This window comes from Echinops telfairi, unplaced genomic scaffold (assembly GCF_000313985.2).
Source record: "Echinops telfairi isolate 266 unplaced genomic scaffold, ASM31398v2 ScPeMD7_7469;HRSCAF=8507_0, whole genome shotgun sequence".
In the NCBI taxonomy this organism is placed as follows: domain Eukaryota; kingdom Metazoa; phylum Chordata; class Mammalia; order Afrosoricida; family Tenrecidae; genus Echinops; species Echinops telfairi.
In genome coordinates this window covers 83,099,700-83,116,411 of record NW_022111372.1, presented here as the reverse complement: position 1 = coordinate 83,116,411, position 16,712 = coordinate 83,099,700, and the positions used below count along the sequence as shown (strand labels likewise).

The window sequence follows — 16,712 nt, the reverse complement described above, 5'->3', positions numbered from 1 at the left end:
CATGACCCCAATTCTACCCTCTGGTCTATGTGGCTAGACCAGAGCATGTACATGGGTACAGATAAGAGCTGGAAACACAGGGAACCCAGGACAGATAAAGCTTTTAGGACCAATAATGAGAGTAGCGATACCAGGAGGGGAAGGGGAAGGGGGCAGAGAAAGGGGGAACCGATCACAATGATCTACATATAACCCCTCCCAGCGGGATGGACAACAGAAAAGTGGGGGAAGGGATACATCGGTCAGTGTAAGACATGAAAACATAATAATGATTTGTAAATTATTATTAATAACAATAATATTATATTCGGGAGGGAGGGGGAAATGATAAGCTGATACCAAGCGCTCAAGTAGAAAGAAACTGTTTTGAAAATGATGATGGCAACAAATGTACAAATGTTCTTGACACAAGGGATGGATGGATGGATTGTGATAAGAGTTGTACGAGCCCCCAATAAAAATGATTTTTTAAAATGATTTTAAAAACAACAAATAATTGCTCTTAGATGGAAGTTAGAAGTGTGAGCCCCAAATCTATTCACATATTTATGATTTATATATGTCCCTGGTTCACTTTAGAGGCATCCTGTCATTTTGTGTCACAGAACATCATCAATCACCCCTGGGGCATAAGGTGATTCTCTTGACAGTGTCATTAATTTAGCCGTTGGTATAGAATTTGAAACACTTCTGATAAAAGGAAATTACACAAGCATAGGCTGGCTACAAACTGCAATGTACGAGTTGTTGATTTACACATATTAAATTCGTAAGTAATTGGACAGTATTTACACAAATAAAGTAAATACAGGCAGTATTTACAGTACTTCAATAGCATTCATTCACACTGACAGAACCATGGCTAGGCGAGTAGTGTCTGTCATAATACAGCAAGGAGGGCATTGAAATATGAAGTCTTGGGCAGTGTCAGGCCACTTTTCATTGGCTTCCCTCAGGGCAAGAGATATGAGCCCAAGCCCAGCAGCTTCCAGTTCGGTGCCATTGAGCTTCTTCTCCCACGATGGAGTCTCACCCTCAAACCCAGGGCTGCAGGTGACATTGAAGGAAAGCCCTGGGCACTGATGGGGTTTCCACATCAAGTCCCTCTGGTAGGGCCTGTGAAGCACGTTGTGCGCGTCCGAAGAGCAGTCTAACGCCCCAGTAGTCTATAGCACATGGCCTGGGTCACCAAGGCTGATGGAAACTAGGTCAAGAGTCCAATTAGAAACATAATATTCTCCCTCTGGGATTCTATGTAAGTCATGTTGACCATTTTCTGCCCGATGGGAGGTTGCTCCACCCACTTACCTACCCAGAGAAATGCCGTCACCCTCTGTGAGACACAGATGCCCTTCCTCCACGCTGACTTGAGTTTCCAGTAAGGTCTCCTTGATCACTCTGGTTGGAGTGTCTGTCGATTCCGGGTGACCTGAGCACAGTGTCCTATGGCAGCAACAGAATGGTCAGGCCCTCTACTTCCTTGCTTGGGAGATGGGAGTAGAAGATTATATGGCCAGGGAGTGGAAACTTGCCTTCAATGGCTGATTTTTAAGAAGTAGATCACCAGGCCTCCGGGTGGATTTGAACTGCCAACCTTTCGGTGAGTCGTCAAGCTCTGACTGTCTGCGCCGCCTAGGGACCCCTGTTTTTACCCTCAGCCCTGCTTAACTCTCGACCTCTTGTTTGGGGGCTGTGTTTCCAGCCAGGTCCCCTCACCTCCCTCTCTCTCACTGGCAGCCTGTCACCCCAGACCTGCTGATGACACCCAGTGACCAGGGCGATGTCGACCTGGACGTGGACTTTGCTGCCGACCGGGGGAACTGGACAGGCAAGCTGGACTTCCTGCTGTCCTGCATCGGCTACTGTGTGGGCTTGGGCAACGTATGGAGGTTCCCCTATCGCGCCTACACCAATGGCGGAGGTATGGGCCCCGCCCGCCCGCCTGGGGCTGCTTGAGGAAGGCTGGGTGGTGGGCCAGGCTCTGGGGAATGGGCGTGGTCTCTTGGTTGGAGGTGGTTTAGGATGAGCTGGGGCTGGGAAGAGGGAGCACACCAGGCCTGCTTCCCATTTGTCACCGAAGCTCCCCCAGCCTCCCTCCCTCCCTTCCTGCCTCCCTCCCTCCCTCCCTCTTTCTCCTCCCAAACCCAGCTTTCTCCTTAAGCCTGGGCACTTCTGAGCCCTGAGGGGTGGCCAGAGGGAGCTGCCTCTGCTCCAGAGACAGTGTGTCTGTCCCTGAAGGATGACTGTGCTCCTAATGACCTGGCCCCTCTCCCCTCCTCCTCCCCCACAGCCTTATCCCACCAGCCACTTCCCCTGCCTTTCATCTTCCATCCCCGCACACCACTCCCACCGCAAACACCGCAGCTCCTCCGTCTGTCTGACCAGGATGCTTTCATCTCGGCTTCCCCAGCCAGCTCCGGCTGGAAGTCTCATTAACCATAGCTGGCGGGGAGCTCTCGCCATACGCCAGCCCAGCCCAGGCTGGTGCTTTCCCAGTCCTGGCTCCTTGCTCTCTGATGACAGTGGTCCCAGGCCAGTACCTTTAGAGTGGCGAGGGCGCTGGGGCGTGGAGAGGCCTCGCCCAAGGCCACACAGGGATAGAGCCAAAACATGCTCTCCCCGCGGCCTCTCATTCCTATCAAACTCTTGAGACAGTGGTGTTTTGGTAAAGAGACAGAAAGCCAAATAAAACTAGAATTGGCTAAGAAAGCGAGTTTACAAGGTTAGGAAGTGAAATTCTGAAACTCTTGGAACTCACTAATGGTCGTACTTCCCTCCCCTCCCACCTTCCCCATGTCTCCACTCCTTTTCTCTATCTGCTAACCTCCTTTTGTCCTTAGGCAGTATTCCCTCCCTCCCATCATGCAGTGGGAAGGGGGTGTGGCCACAGACACCTCTGGAATGACCTCATCTTCATCTCTGCTTAGCGATCTCAGCAGGAAGGCCAGAGCTTCCTAGCCCAATTAATCTATATAAAATCTCAGGGAAGGCCTCTGATTGGCCCGACTTGGGCTCTGTGTCCACAGGGAGCTGACTGTTGTAACCACCGCGCCCACCCCACCCCACCTCACCCCACCTCCACACAGAGCCATCCGGAGACTGTGGTAGGCAGTGCCCTAAAGGGGATGGGTGCCAATTTGAGAAGAAGAGGCGGAAGGGATGGTGGGCCCCAGAAACGACTAGTGGTGTGGAGAGAGAGGCTGTGGCAGGGAGCCTGGAGCCCAATCCTGAGGGGTCGGCACTTCCTTCAGGAGCAATCAGCCAGCATCCACTCAGTCATCCATCCCCCATCTCCCAAGGGCTCCGAGCCCCCCTGTCCTCAGGGACCTCCAGGCATGCAAGAGAGCCAGCCTGCACACCCGGCTCTATTCAAGGCCCACCTGAGGGGCACTCCCCCAGGGTCCCGGGTTTCTGTAGGCCAGGGAAGGAGCGGGGCTGCAGCTGGGCCTGGGAGAGGGCTGACCCGGCTGAGAACCACCGCTCTCTATACAGGCGCCTTCCTCGTGCCCTACTTCCTCATGCTGGGCATCTGCGGCATCCCTCTATTCTTCTTGGAGCTCTCTCTGGGCCAGTTCTCCAGCCTGGGCCCTCTGGCTGTCTGGAAAATCAGTCCCCTCTTCAAAGGTGAGGCTGCAGCAGTGCCAGGGGCGGGCTGGACCTGGGGGAGGCTGGGAGGGTGCCCCCTCCTCTCCTCGGGGCCCAGAAAGGAGATGGCTTGTGGGAGGGCCCCCATCGCCTGGCCAGCAGCCCCTCTGCCCCGCCCCCAGGTGCCGGCGCCGCCATGCTGCTCATCGTGGGCCTGGTGGCGATCTACTACAACATGATCATCGCCTACGTCCTCTTCTACCTCTTCGCCTCCCTCACCAGCACCCTGCCCTGGGAGCACTGCGGTAACTGGTGGAACACCGACCTCTGCCTGGAGCACCGCGGCTCCCAGGGTGGCAACGGGGCCCTGCCCGCCAACCTCAGCAGCACGGTCAGCCCCAGCGAGGAGTACTGGAGGTCAGCCGGCCCGCCGCACTGGCGGGGGTGCCCCAAGGGGCCCCGGAGCCGGACTCTGGGTACCAGTCTGGGCGCTCTGCCAAACCAGCTGTCAGACCTCAAACACAATTTGACGTCTGTCTTGAGAATGGGGGGGGTGGGATGGGGTGCTGGAGGATAGATGCTAGGAGCTGGTCCAGAGGCGGTGAATCCATAGAAAGGATCGTGTAGCCTGGTGGGTGGTGGATGCTCAGTAGGGGCTAGCAACCACAGGGATGGTTTCCGTTCCCTCCTCCTTAAAAAGGTCTACTCTCTGTACCTACCTCGTGGGATGTTGTTCAGCCAAGCCCTCCCCTGTCCATCCTGTCTGTCAGTGTTTATTGAGCACACAGTATGTGACTGGGCAATGTCCACAGTAGGGGCCTGAGAGATGCATAGGCAGCCCCATCCCATAGGAGAGGGGAGACAACTGTAGGGTGAGGATGAAACAGGGGATTCAGGTAAAACCACACCACACCGCACCAGCCCCCTGTCAACGCAGGTGCCCCAGGGCCATCCCCAGCCATCCCTGCACCCTGTCACCCCCATGATAGCCGAGGTCCGTGTATGGCATGGTAGCTAGTGTTGGGGGCAGGGGCTCCAGACCCTGGAGCGCCTAGAATGATCTGGAGGAGCCTGATGCCTCTGCAGGGGTCTGTGGGTGTCCAGACGACTGGGGCCAGATCCACCAACCCCTTGCTTGTAGAAGGCTCAGCTGGAAAGCGCCTCTCAGGGACTCCAGTACCTTGACCTCCACCCTGCCTTTAATATCCAGTCCAATCAGTTGTCCACTCGGGACTTACTCAAGACGCCTGCCCTCCCCCACCCTCCCACTGAGGTGTATGCCTGACCAGAAGGAAGGACAGGCTCAGATCTGCAGCTTGAAGACAACGAAGGGAGCATGGTGCTTGGCGGCGGCCGGGAGTCTCCTTGGAAACCCTATGGCTGACCACTTCTGTCAGGGCACTGGCAGGAAGTAGATGGCACTCTCAAAGGGTCTAATTAAAGAGCGTCTAATGAAGGGCCTGTACGGAGGCTAGGGGATGGACAAGGAGAAAGGAGGCACCAGAGACTGGCCATAGGGAGAGAGCTATTCCTTCCCCCGCAGAGGCAAGGCTAGGAAGCCACATTCCTAGGAGCCGGGGAGAATCGTAGCCCTGGAGAGGGGTGCCCCACAGATGGCCCCATTGACCATCGAGGCCTGAAGCCAGGTCCAGACGTGGACAGGGGTGTGCACATGTGTGCGTGTGAGCGAACACCCGTCCCCTCCCTCCCCCTCCCCTCCCCCTCCTGCTGGTATCGGCACTTGACCAACCCCTCACGGCCAGCCACTGAGGAGTCTGGGAGTCCAGCTGGTGTGGAGGCCAGCCTCGTGGGCACAGTGTTGGTCGGAGGAGCTAGAGAGGGAGGAGGAGTGTCAGCGGCGAATGGCCAGGCCACGCACAGATCTGATTCCCACGTGTCCCCCCACAGCCGCTACGTTCTCCACATGCAGGGCAGCCAGGGGATCGGGAGCCCCGGGCAGCTCCGCTGGAACCTCTGCCTGTGCCTACTGCTCTCCTGGGTCATCGTGTTCCTCTGCATCCTCAAGGGGGTCAAGTCCTCGGGCAAGGTGACACCTGGGAGGCCCTGCCGGTTTTGGGGGGCTGGGGGATCCTCGGAGGAAGTGGGGAATGCATTAACCCTGGAGGCATGGACAGATTTCCACTGGAGAGGGGCCAGGAAAGGGCTTGAACTGGGAGGGAAAGGGTGGAGGGGAGGCTGCATGGGGGGTGAGGGGGACTGGGTGCCTGGACTAGCCCTTATCCAGGGTGGGAGCCATATGTCATGAAGTGTGGACCCTTGCCCAGTCGGGTGGGACACCATGAAGGGGCCCAGTGACTTTGATGGAGTGCTTGGAGGGTGGGTGGTGAGTCAGGGCTTTTTCCATGCCAGTGACTAGAACCCGATTGTCACATGGAGTTGGGAAGTCCGGAGGCTGTTCCAGGCCCGGCTGGAGCTGGGGCATTAGGGGAGGTTGCGTCTCGGTCTCTCAGGAGTGCTTTCCTCTGGGTTAAAGTCTTCTAGGGCTGCATGTTTCCTGCAGGCTGGAGAAAAGCTCCTGTGCTCGGTCTGTTTAATGACGAGTTCTCTTGCCCTGTCTTTGTAAGGGAGGAGACCGGGCTTTCTGCTTCCCACAAAGAGTTAGAGCAGTGGGTCTAACTTTCCTAATGCTGCGACCCTTTCATACAGTTCCTCATGTTGTGGTGATCCCCCAACCATAAAATTATTTTCATTGCTACTTCATCACTGTCATTTTGCTACTGAATTCGGTGACCTCTGTGAAAGGGTCGTTCAATCCCTCCAAAGGGGTCACAACCCACAGGTTGAGAACCGCTGAGTTAGAGTCTCCGAAACTCACACTGCAGTCCTGCCCTGTCCACAGGGTTGCTATGAGTCAGCATCGACTCAGGGCAGTGGGTCTCTGTTGGTGTTGTTCGCTAGTTTTAGAGGGAGCCCTGGTGGCAGAGTGGGTTACGCCTTGGACTGCTAGTTCGAAACCACGAGCTGCTCCCTGGGATGTTCTACTCCCATGAAGAATCAGTGTCAGAACACGCCCCCCCCCAGGGAAGTTACACCGTGCCCTGTGGTGTCATGCTGGGTCTGAACCAGCGCCCTGGCAGTGAGTGAGACCTGGGTGGGGTGGGATGGGGGTCGGGGGGTGGTTGGGTCCTGTAAGGTAGGTCACGTAACCAGGAGAGGAGAGTAATCTGATTGGCTGGGTCTGGGTCAAGTGCCCACCCCTGGAGTTGGGCCCAGAGCAGCCCCATCTAGAGGAAGCTGGGGGTACTGTTATAATGAGATGCAGGGAGGGGGCGGGAAGGTGGTCAACACAATTTCAGGAAGTGGTGAGTGCACTCCGCCATTTATAAATTAGAACTTGCCCTGCTGCACGCTGTTGAGACGAGTTGTCCAAGCCATTACAAGGCAGGTGCAGAAGACAGAGTAGACACCATTTGGAGAGGAGAGGAGTGTGTGGCCGAGCCAAGGAGAGAGGAGGCTGGGGCTTGACCTCGGTTGTAGACGGTAGTGGCTGGAGCTCTGGAAGCCGGAGGAGGAAAGGCCAGGGGTCAGTTTCGGCACGGTGAGAGGACATGGGGGAGGAGGAGCCATCGGGAGGCTCCCATCACCACCCAAGCAAGTGAGGATGGTAGCCTAGGCCCGGCCCCTAGTGAAGGTGGAGGAGATGGGTCTGGGATGGTCTTTAGAAGTAGAGAGACGGTGTGCTCAGGGACGGGCTGAGTAGATGGAAGAAGAGGGCCAGCGAGGAGGGGGCAGCAGCGCAGATGAGGGGCTGATTCCCAGCAGGGGGACTGGAAGAGTGGGGAGATGAGTAAGTGAGATGGGAATTTGGGGAGGAAGAAGGTCACCTGCCCTCTCTCCCCACCCATGGCCCCAGGTGGTGTATTTCACGGCCACATTCCCTTACTTCATCCTGCTCATGCTGCTGGTCCGTGGCGTCACCCTTCCAGGGGCCTGGAAGGGCATCCAGTTCTACCTGACGCCTCAGTTCCACCACCTGCTCTCTTCCAAGGTGAGGAGGCCCTCAGGGCCAGTGGGGGAGGTGGGCTAGAGGGAGAGGCCGCCTTCCTTCGGGAGGGAGGACGGAGCGGGGGTAGGGGAACCATCCAGGTGATGGACACCTCTGGTACATCTTTCCCATTCATTATTCGTAGCAGCCGGGGATGGAGGCATAATCCCCGCCCACCCCTTGTGCAGATGAAGAAATCGAGGCTCAGATGGGGTAGCGATAAGCCTAGGGGCACACAGCTAGGGAATGGCCGGGCTGGGATTTCAAAACCAGATGTGGTTGATACCCAAGCCCCAAGGACAGCATGAGTAATGATAATGGTAGCAATAAAGATAACGACACACACACCACCACCCCACAGCCTGCCAATGGGTGCCAACTCCAGCCACCCTGCAGGACAGAGCCGCATGGCTCCCGGAGTCTCGGTTATGGGGGCACTCAGCCCCCTCCTTGTGCCCTGATGGCACTCGTGGCTCCCGATTTTTATACTGACCACGATCTCCATAGTTTAGTAAACACGATTCTCTATAGGACTGTGTGCCTGACCTACAGATGTGCATATGTGTAGCCACTTCATCCTTCCTATAGGAGAAAGACAGGGTTTTCTACTTACTCCCTATAGGATGACAGTCTGGGAAACCCACAGGGGCAGATCTCCCCTGTCCTATACAGTCCATATGAGTCGATGACCGTTGAGTGAGTTAGTAGTTAGGCATCACACCACGGGGCCTGGGTGTGCAAAGAGCCCTCAGTAGCCACGAATGGAAAGGTCGGAGCTTTGCGTCTGCTCAGAAGTGGGCTTGCAAGAAAGGCCGGGTGATCTGTTTCCAGAATTCCCAGCCCTGGAAAGGCCTGCGGAGCACGAGTCTGCTCTGCTCACAGGAGGTCACCCGGCACCAAAAGCGGCTTGGCAGCGCCCTGTGAAAGGGGGTGCTAGTCCACCTCACGAGCCTTGGGTCACAGGGACCCCATGCGCAGTGAGGCAGGGGGCCTGCCCGAGTTCACAGCTCCAGGAAGTGGTGACATGGGGTCCGAGACGGGGACCCGCTGCCTCGAGGGAGAAAGTCAAGGGATCGCCTGGTATTGTCAACAGGAATCTCCTTTAAAAATTCACGTAAAATCCCTCAGAACTGGGCCAAGCGAGGGACTGTTCTCTGTACGTTGGACGAGGAAACTGAGGCGCAGGGAGGGAAAGGTCCTTGCCCAGGTCCTGCAGTGTCGGGGGGCAGGGGGGGCATCTGCCCATCTGCCCGCTGTTCCCCCTACCCCAACCTCCTGCCCTTTCCGTGGGCCTGGGGACATGGCCACTCTCCGTCCTTCCTCGGCACAGGTGTGGATCGAGGCTGCCCTGCAGATCTTCTACTCGCTAGGTGTGGGCTTCGGGGGCCTCCTCACCTTCGCCTCCTACAACACCTTTCACCAAAACATCTACAGGTGAGTGCCCTCGGCCCCTCCCGGTGCGACAGGGCAAGGGCAGCGGCTGAGGAGGGCGAGGGACCGGCAGGGCCAGCCCACTGACCCGACCCTGGACTTCTGTGGGCAGAGACACCTTCATCGTGACGCTGGGCAATGCCATCACCAGCATCCTGGCTGGCTTTGCCATCTTCTCTGTGCTGGGCTACATGTCTCAGGAGCTGGGCGTGCCTGTGGACCAAGTAGCCAAAGCAGGTGGGCAGGCTGACAGGCCCGGGTCGGGGGAGGCGGGCAGTGGTGGTGGGAACTAGCCTATGTGTGTACCCACAAAGTTGTGATGAGGCTGCCATGGGTGTGTGTGTGTGTGTGTGTGTGTGTGTGTGTGTGTGTGTTCACAGATGCACACACACACGTAAAAATATAATGCAGTGTGTCCTAGCTGGTCTCTGGTCACGTGCACATGGTGGACATCCACCTGTGGGAGGAGCCCCCCTCCCCTGCTGGTGTGTGAGATTGTCCTGTTTCCTGCCTTGTTTGTCCCAGTGCGTCCGGCCTGTTCTGGCCTGTGGCCCCAGTGTGCATTGAGTGTCCCTCTCGGGGCTGGTTAAGCGAGTGTGGCCGAGTGGGTGTGGCTGTGCGTGTGGTAGGGTGGGAGCCCGCCACCTGCCCAGGCTGCTGACCCCTTGTGTCCTTGGCCCCAGGCCCCGGCCTGGCCTTTGTTGTCTACCCGCAGGCCATGACCATGCTGCCGCTGTCACCCTTCTGGTCCTTCCTGTTCTTCTTCATGCTTCTGACGCTGGGCTTGGACAGCCAGGTGCGCCTCGTCCTGGTGTGCGTGAGTGCGTGTGTGCATGTGTATGTATGTGAGCGTGTGCACCAGTTCATGTGTGTACCTGTGTGTGGGAGTAAGTGTGTGCATGCATTCATGTGTATGAGTGTGCGTGTAAGTGTATGTGAGTATGTATGTGCATGAGTTCCCGTGTCTCTCTGTATGCGTACATGCGTTCATGTATGTGAGCATGTGTGTATATGAGTTCATGTGTGGCTGTACATGAGTTCACGTGTGTATGTGCATGAATTCCCGTGTCTCTCTGTATGCGTACATGCGTTCATGTATGTGAGCATGTGTGTACATGAGTTCATGTGTGGCTGTACATGAGTTCACGTGTGTATGTGCATGAATTCCAGTGTCTCTCTGTATGCGTACATGTGGTCATGTCTGTGAGCGTGTGTGCCTGAGTTCATGTGTGTCTATGTGAGTGTGTACATGAGTTCATGTGTGTCTGTGTGTGAGTGTGTACATGAGTTCATGTGTGTGAACATGAGTGTATATGTAACTGTGCATGCATGAGTTCGTGTGTGTATGTGAATGAGTTCCTGTGTCTCTGTGTGAGTGTGTACATGAGTTCCTGTGTCTCCTCTGTGTGTACATGTGTTCACGTGCGTGAGTGTAAGTGTATGTGTGACTGTGTGCGTATGAATTCATGTGAGTCTGTGTGACTGTGCATGAGTTCACGTGTGTCTCTGGGTGTACATAAGTTCACGTGTGTGAGTGTGTGTACATGCATTCATGTGTGTGTGCATGCGTTCATGTGTGTCTCTCTGTATACATGCGTTCATGTGTCTGTGTGTGAGCATGTGTGCACATGAGTTCATGTGTATCTCTGTGTGCATACATGAGTTCATGTGTATCTCTGTGTGCATACATGAGTTCATGTGTATCTCTGTGTGCATACATGAGTTCGTGTGTGTGTGTGTGTGTGTGTGTGTGTGTGTGTGTGCACGTGCGCGATGGGGACAGACTCTGACACGCGCCCGCCATCCCCTCGCACCCCAGTTTGCCTTTATGGAGACCATCGTGACGGCGGTGACGGATGAGTTCCCTTACTACCTGCGGCCCAAGAAGGCTGTGTTCTCCGGGCTCCTGTGTGTGGCCATGTACCTGATGGGGCTGATCCTCACCACCGAAGTGAGTGGTGCTGGGCGGCAGCCAGCAGAGCAAACACGGAGCTGTCCCCTCCTTCCCTTTGGGGGACCCTCCTCTCCAGGCCTCACCTCCTCGGGGGCAGAAGGCAGGCCAGCTTGGCCTTGTGGTTAAGGGCCTGAAAGACTCGGGGGAGGCTTGCTCCTGCCCTTGGGGAGAAAACTTGGGACAAGAGGCTAGCATCGCTGAACTGGTTCCCCTGTGTGAGGGGTATGTGAAAATGGAGCCAGTGGGGGCACGTGGTGGGCCCAGCAGCCTCCAGCTCTCCCCTTGGCCCTGGCTGCCGGCCTGCCCACTTCCTGCTGGGAGAGGGGGCCTGCAGCCAAAGGGAGGCCAGCGCGGGGGGACCCCCCAGACTGTGGCTTGTGTTTCAGGGGGGCATGTACTGGCTGGTGCTTCTGGATGACTACAGCGCCAGCTTCGGGCTGATGGTGGTGGTGATAACCACGTGCCTTGCTGTCACCCGCGTGTATGGTGAGGAGGGCGGGCGTGGGAGGTGCCCCTGCAGCCCCTCTGGGCCCTGGGGCCCGCGGAGGTTGACAGTGGGGGACTGCTGAGGGAGGGGCTGCTGGCCTTTGGCAGGGCCACTCCTCCTCCCCTCCACCTGCAGGTGTCCAGAGGTTCTGCCGTGACATCCACATGATGCTGGGCTTCAAGCCCGGGCTCTATTTCCGGGCCTGCTGGCTGCTCCTATCCCCAGCCACACTCCTGGTAACTGCTGGTGGGGTGGGAGGGTGAGGGGGGAGGAGGGGGGCACGGGCACTATGGTTTGGGGCCCCAGGGCTGAGAGCAGGGGTCCCCTCTGGGCATTCTGGTGCACCTCTGTTGGGGCTGAGGGCTGGGAGGGCCCCAGGATCCTGTCTACTCCCCTCCCCCGGTGCCCCCCAGTTTTCATAGCTGTGCTGGGTTTAAGCCGGGCTTGCCCAGGCCTCAGCGATAGGTCCTCTCAGGAACCTGGGTGTTCAGAGCCGGGCTGACAAGGCCTGGACCCCTCAGGTTCTGATGCAACTGAGGACTGGACCTCTTCAGGCCCAGGGCCCCAGCTGCCTGGCCTCTTGGGCCCTGGCCCCTGGGCTGTCTCTGGCTTTAAGTTAGTTCAGACCTGGGCTGTCCCCAGCCCTGGGGCCCACTGTGATGCTCGGAGCACCCCCTGCAGGCCCTGCTGGTGTACAGCATCGTCAAGTACCAGCCCTCGGAGTACGGCAGCTACCGCTTTCCAGCCTGGGCGGAGCTGCTGGGCATCCTGATGGGCCTGCTGTCCTGCCTGATGATCCCGGCCGGCATGCTGGTGGCTGTGCTCCGAGAGGAAGGCTCGCTCTGGGAGGTGAGTGGGCCCCAGTGTCCCAGCCTGGGCCCTGCCCTGGGCCCACTCCAAGGGACACAGAACGTGTACCAGCACTGTACCCCCGGCCTGGGCACATCGCTAGCCATTTTTCCTAACAGTAGCCTGCACTCTCGCTGGCCTGGGCATGCCTGGGTGGAGGCAGGCTTAAGGGCTGGAGTCCTGCCCTGTACACCCCCCACCCCAACCCCACACACAGCCTCTAAAAGAGGACACAGTGCAGCTACCACCCACCTTGGCCAGTCCCCACATACCCTGCAAGGACACAACCCCACAGATCACTAGCCCAGAGTTCCCTTGGGGACTCTACACAGAGGAACTCCAGAAAATGGGTTGTTCCCCTCTTCCTCAGTGGTCTGGGATAGAATGACCGTGTGAGCCCTGCCCGTGGCCAGAGCTTTGCGGACAGCCCCAGCAAAGGCAGAGTGCAAGCTGTCTGTCACGGGGCTCTTCAGGCCCCGGGAGAGAGGAGGAGTGTCCTGTGGGCCTGCGGATACCTGTGACCCTCGCAGGATCCCCTCGGTGGCCCTCAAAGGTGGGGCGAGCCGAGCCTTCTGTAAGGAGCATTGGGCTGCAGCCTTGGCTGTGGAGCCCTCTGGCGGCACAGGGCTGCCATGGCAGGCAGTGCCGGAGAACCGAGGTCAAGAGACAGAACTGAGCATTACTCCGGAACATTGTGCGTGGTGGTCACTCCGCCGAGAGCATGAGATTGACCACCCAAACCAAACGCTTTTGGCCGAGTCGGTCCAACTCACAGTGGTTACCGTGTTGGGTGGCTAACCTCAAGGTCAGCAGTTTGAAACCACGAGGCTCCGGGCGTTCTACTCCTGTGAAGACTGAATCTCAGAAACCCACAGGGGCGGTTTCCACCCTGGCCACCAGGTCGGGATCGAAATCGATGACAGTGGGAACACGGAATGAGCAAGTACAAGTCAGACCCCCCAGTTGGCACACTGCCCACCATTTGGGTCTCCCTCTCCCCACCCTCACGTTCCCACGGAGAAGCTCTCCCCACCCTGGCAGAAATGATTGTGCCCACGCCTGGGCCACACCCTGCCAGCATGCCTTCATGGCCCTGCCAGCAAGTGCTGTCTGAGTTGGGGTAAACGTTTCTTTGAGCCTCAGAAGCCCCACCTGTGTTACCAAAGGTGGCCTTGTCTCCTTGCTTGGGAGGCCAGGTGTCTATGGGTGAAGGAGGAGGGGTTCTGGGGCCGGTTGCTGGGGTGCAGGTGAGGGCTGGCAGCACGAGCCCGATTCCCCACACGCTGGATCCCGGTTATAGTGTGTGCTGTGGGGTGACCTAGCCAAGTAACCAAGTAACCGCACCAATCTGAGCCTCGCCTCTCTGTTCTTAAAACAGAGGGATGCCTACCCACAAGCCGCTGGGAGAAGGAAGCGAGCACAGCAGTGTGCTCGGCCTGGCGAAGGCAGGAGAGCGGAGTCTTTTCACAGACGAGGGCAAGGCACCACTTCCCACCGTGTGGCCTTGGCCAACGTAACTGACCGCTCTGAGCCCTGCTTTCAGACAGCATCTGTGGAGGGGGAGGGTTAAAGTCAGATGATAATACCTCCCCCTTAGGGACCTGGATGACGCATGTCCCCTGGGATGCAAATGCTCGATGTAACACGCTCCTCGGCTGCTAACCAGAAGGGTGCAGGTGCAGGCTCACCCAGAGGGCCTGGTGGTCCACTTCTGCAAAGTCGGCCCTTGAAAACCCGATGGACCAGGTTCAGCTCTGACTGCCCCTGGGCTCCTAGGGTCAGGTCAAGATTAGTAAGCCAGCGCTTGGCTCCATGCGGAACATGGTGAGGGGCAGCCCTTCTTGGCCAAGAGGACGCCTGGCATCCTCTAGCGCCATCTCCGGGGGTGTCGGGTGACCTTTTGGGCCGCCATCTGCAGGGTCAGCAGTGTGGGACCCCCGGCTCCAGGGGAGAAAGACGGGCATTCTTTTCCTGGAAAGAAGCAGTCTGGGAAACCCAGGGGGCAGTTCTACTCCGCCCTATTGTAGGGTCGCTGTGCCATGGCAGTGAGCCTGATGCAGGGACAGGGTCATTTACTGCTCGCTTTTTTTTTTTTTTTTTTTTTGGTGAAAGGCACTTTTAGTTGTCATGGGGAGGGCAGGGTAAGCTGTCTCCCGTTGGGCAGACACCAGGGTGCTGCTAAACGAACACACTTTAATGCACAGAACAGCCCTGACCATAGAGAATGACCTGGCCCCAAATGAGAGCAGGGCCCAGGCTGAGGCGCTGTGGTCTAGGGAGCACGTGTACTCCTCTCCGTTGGAACAAGCCACGTCCTTGTTCCCACGGAGCTTGTGTGTTCACGTAGGAGACAGGCAGGCAATAAACAAAGCCGGGAGAGAGAGAGAGGGAGCCGGAGAGGGAGAGGCAGAGAGAGGCGGAGGGAAGGCCTGTCTGAATCCATGGGCAGAATGGTCCCTGTGGACATCCAGGGGCAGTGTGGCACGAGAAGCAGCTGGGGGCCAGCAGGGAGGCCGTGTGACTGAGCAGCGTGCCAGGAGAGAGAAGTGGAGGCCATGGTCCGGGAGCCAGGCCATGTGAGCACTCTGGGTGTTATTCCGAGTGGGGTGGGAAGGCCCTGGCAGGTTCCAGGGCAATGGATCAGCATGCTGTTGCTTTCCTAAGTGCCACCCTGCTTCTGGCACAAGCTGTGCTGGCCCCTGGCTGAGGGCACGACTCATGAACTTCCCTGGAAACCCACCTGCAGGGGGCCCCACTTCATGCCAGCTGCCGCCCTCTCCCCAAGGGTCCCAGCACTCTCCTCCCTGACAGGGCTTTGGGAGTGTGGCTTGAGGTTTGAGAAAGAGGAAATCCCAGAATGTCCATGGTTAGTCATTCTCTTAGTCAGCTCCTCTTTTCATGGAAACTGGGCCTTGAAGCAGGGACATCGGCGTCCGAACGTGACAGAATGCCAGGACTGGAAGGGACCTGGGAGGCCAGCTGCAGTCCCCATCTCAGCTCTTTCCCAACAGGCCCCAGCCCTTAGCACTCATTGACAGGAAGGTGTCCAGAGCGAGTCACGTGATTGACCTTCTGATGCTCAGCAGAGGAACCCACCACACCTCATAACAAACCCCACCATCGATCAGTTGGCGGGCTGCTAACCACAAGGTCAGCAGTTTGAACCAAGAAGCTGCTCAGAGGGAGCTACAAGAGGCTCTCTGCTCCCTTAAACACGTGCCGTCTCAGAAATCCCAGCATGCAGTTCTGCCCTGTCCTGTAGCGTTGCCCTCAGTCAGCACAGACTTGATGGCAGGGCCTGGTGTCGGTCCTCTTGATCTCTGGTTGCACCCTGTTCTGAGAGGGTGTGGTAGAGCTTTTGCCTCCCGCATAGGAGATGCGTTTAATTCCTGGCCTGGGCACCTCGTGGACAGCTGCCTTGGCTGTCGGTGGAGGCTGGTGGGTAACTGTGATGCTGAGCCAGGCAGCTGCGGACCTCTAGAGGAAGAGGCACCAGGAAGCAGGGCTAGTGGTCTACATCCCACAGAGGGACAGCCACAGCTGCCCAATCCTCGCTCGCTCGGGTGGTCACAGTTCAGGGAGAGGCTTGGGGACAGCTCACAGTGACTCTGACCTCCTTACTGCAGCCCTGGCCTGGTGTCCTGAGTGGCCCTGCTGAGTCGATTTGGACCCTAGCTGGACCTTCCACAGGGTTTTCCAGGCCATGGCATTTCAGAAGGTTACCAAGGTCAAGGCCTTCGTCACAGCCCCCACCCCTCAGGCCTCGCACACAGCCTGTGAGGGGGCTGATTGTGAGCTGGCGTTAGAGACAGGGCAGCAGAACCAGAGCTCAGAGAACTGGTGTCCTGCCCAAGGGCCACAGATGGACCACGCCCGAGGGCAGGCCCCGGGGCAGGAACAGTGCCACCCCTGGCTTCCTGCAAGGATTCAGGAGGTAGGCAATCAGGTCTGGCATGGGCCTGGCCACCGTAAGCGCTCCTGTGTGCCGCTGACCTCACTGCTGACCCTCCCTGCCCGCAGCGGCTCCAGCAGGCCAGCCGGCCAGCCATGGACTGGGGCCCTTCCCTGGAGGAGAACAGGACCGGCATGTACGTGGCCACGCTAGCCGGGAGCCAGTCGCCCAAGCCACTGATGGTGCACATGCGCAAGTACGGCGGCATCACCAGCTTCGAGAACACGGCTACCGTGTTGGGTGGCTAACCTCAAGGTCAGCAGTTTGAAACCACGAGGCTCCGGGCGTTCTACTCCTGTGAAGACTGAATCTCAGAAAACCACAGGGGCGGTTTCCACCCTGGCCACCAGGTCGTACATGAGTTCATGTGTGTCTGTGTGTGAGTGTGTACATGAGTTCATGTGTGTGAACATGAGTGTATATGTAACTGTGCATGCATGAGTTCGTG

At 57.7% G+C, this 16,712-nt stretch overlaps 1 protein-coding gene across 1 annotated transcript in view; it reads left to right on the top strand.

Moving 5' to 3' along the window:
* SLC6A7 (solute carrier family 6 member 7) overlaps positions 1-16,512 on the top strand; it is a 26,788-nt gene extending 10,276 nt beyond the window's left edge. Inside the window, exons 2-14 of the mRNA XM_004697087.2 lie at positions 1,738-1,921; positions 3,493-3,624; positions 3,768-4,002; positions 5,494-5,632; positions 7,460-7,594; positions 8,922-9,025; positions 9,135-9,259; positions 9,706-9,818; positions 10,842-10,973; positions 11,363-11,462; positions 11,599-11,699; positions 12,145-12,312; positions 16,333-16,512. Of these exons, the coding sequence (XP_004697144.2) occupies positions 1,738-1,921; positions 3,493-3,624; positions 3,768-4,002; positions 5,494-5,632; positions 7,460-7,594; positions 8,922-9,025; positions 9,135-9,259; positions 9,706-9,818; positions 10,842-10,973; positions 11,363-11,462; positions 11,599-11,699; positions 12,145-12,312; positions 16,333-16,512 (1,848 nt within the window). The remainder of the gene's footprint in view (positions 1-1,737; positions 1,922-3,492; positions 3,625-3,767; positions 4,003-5,493; positions 5,633-7,459; positions 7,595-8,921; positions 9,026-9,134; positions 9,260-9,705; positions 9,819-10,841; positions 10,974-11,362; positions 11,463-11,598; positions 11,700-12,144; positions 12,313-16,332) is intronic.
* The last annotated feature ends 200 nt before the right edge of the window (positions 16,513-16,712 follow it).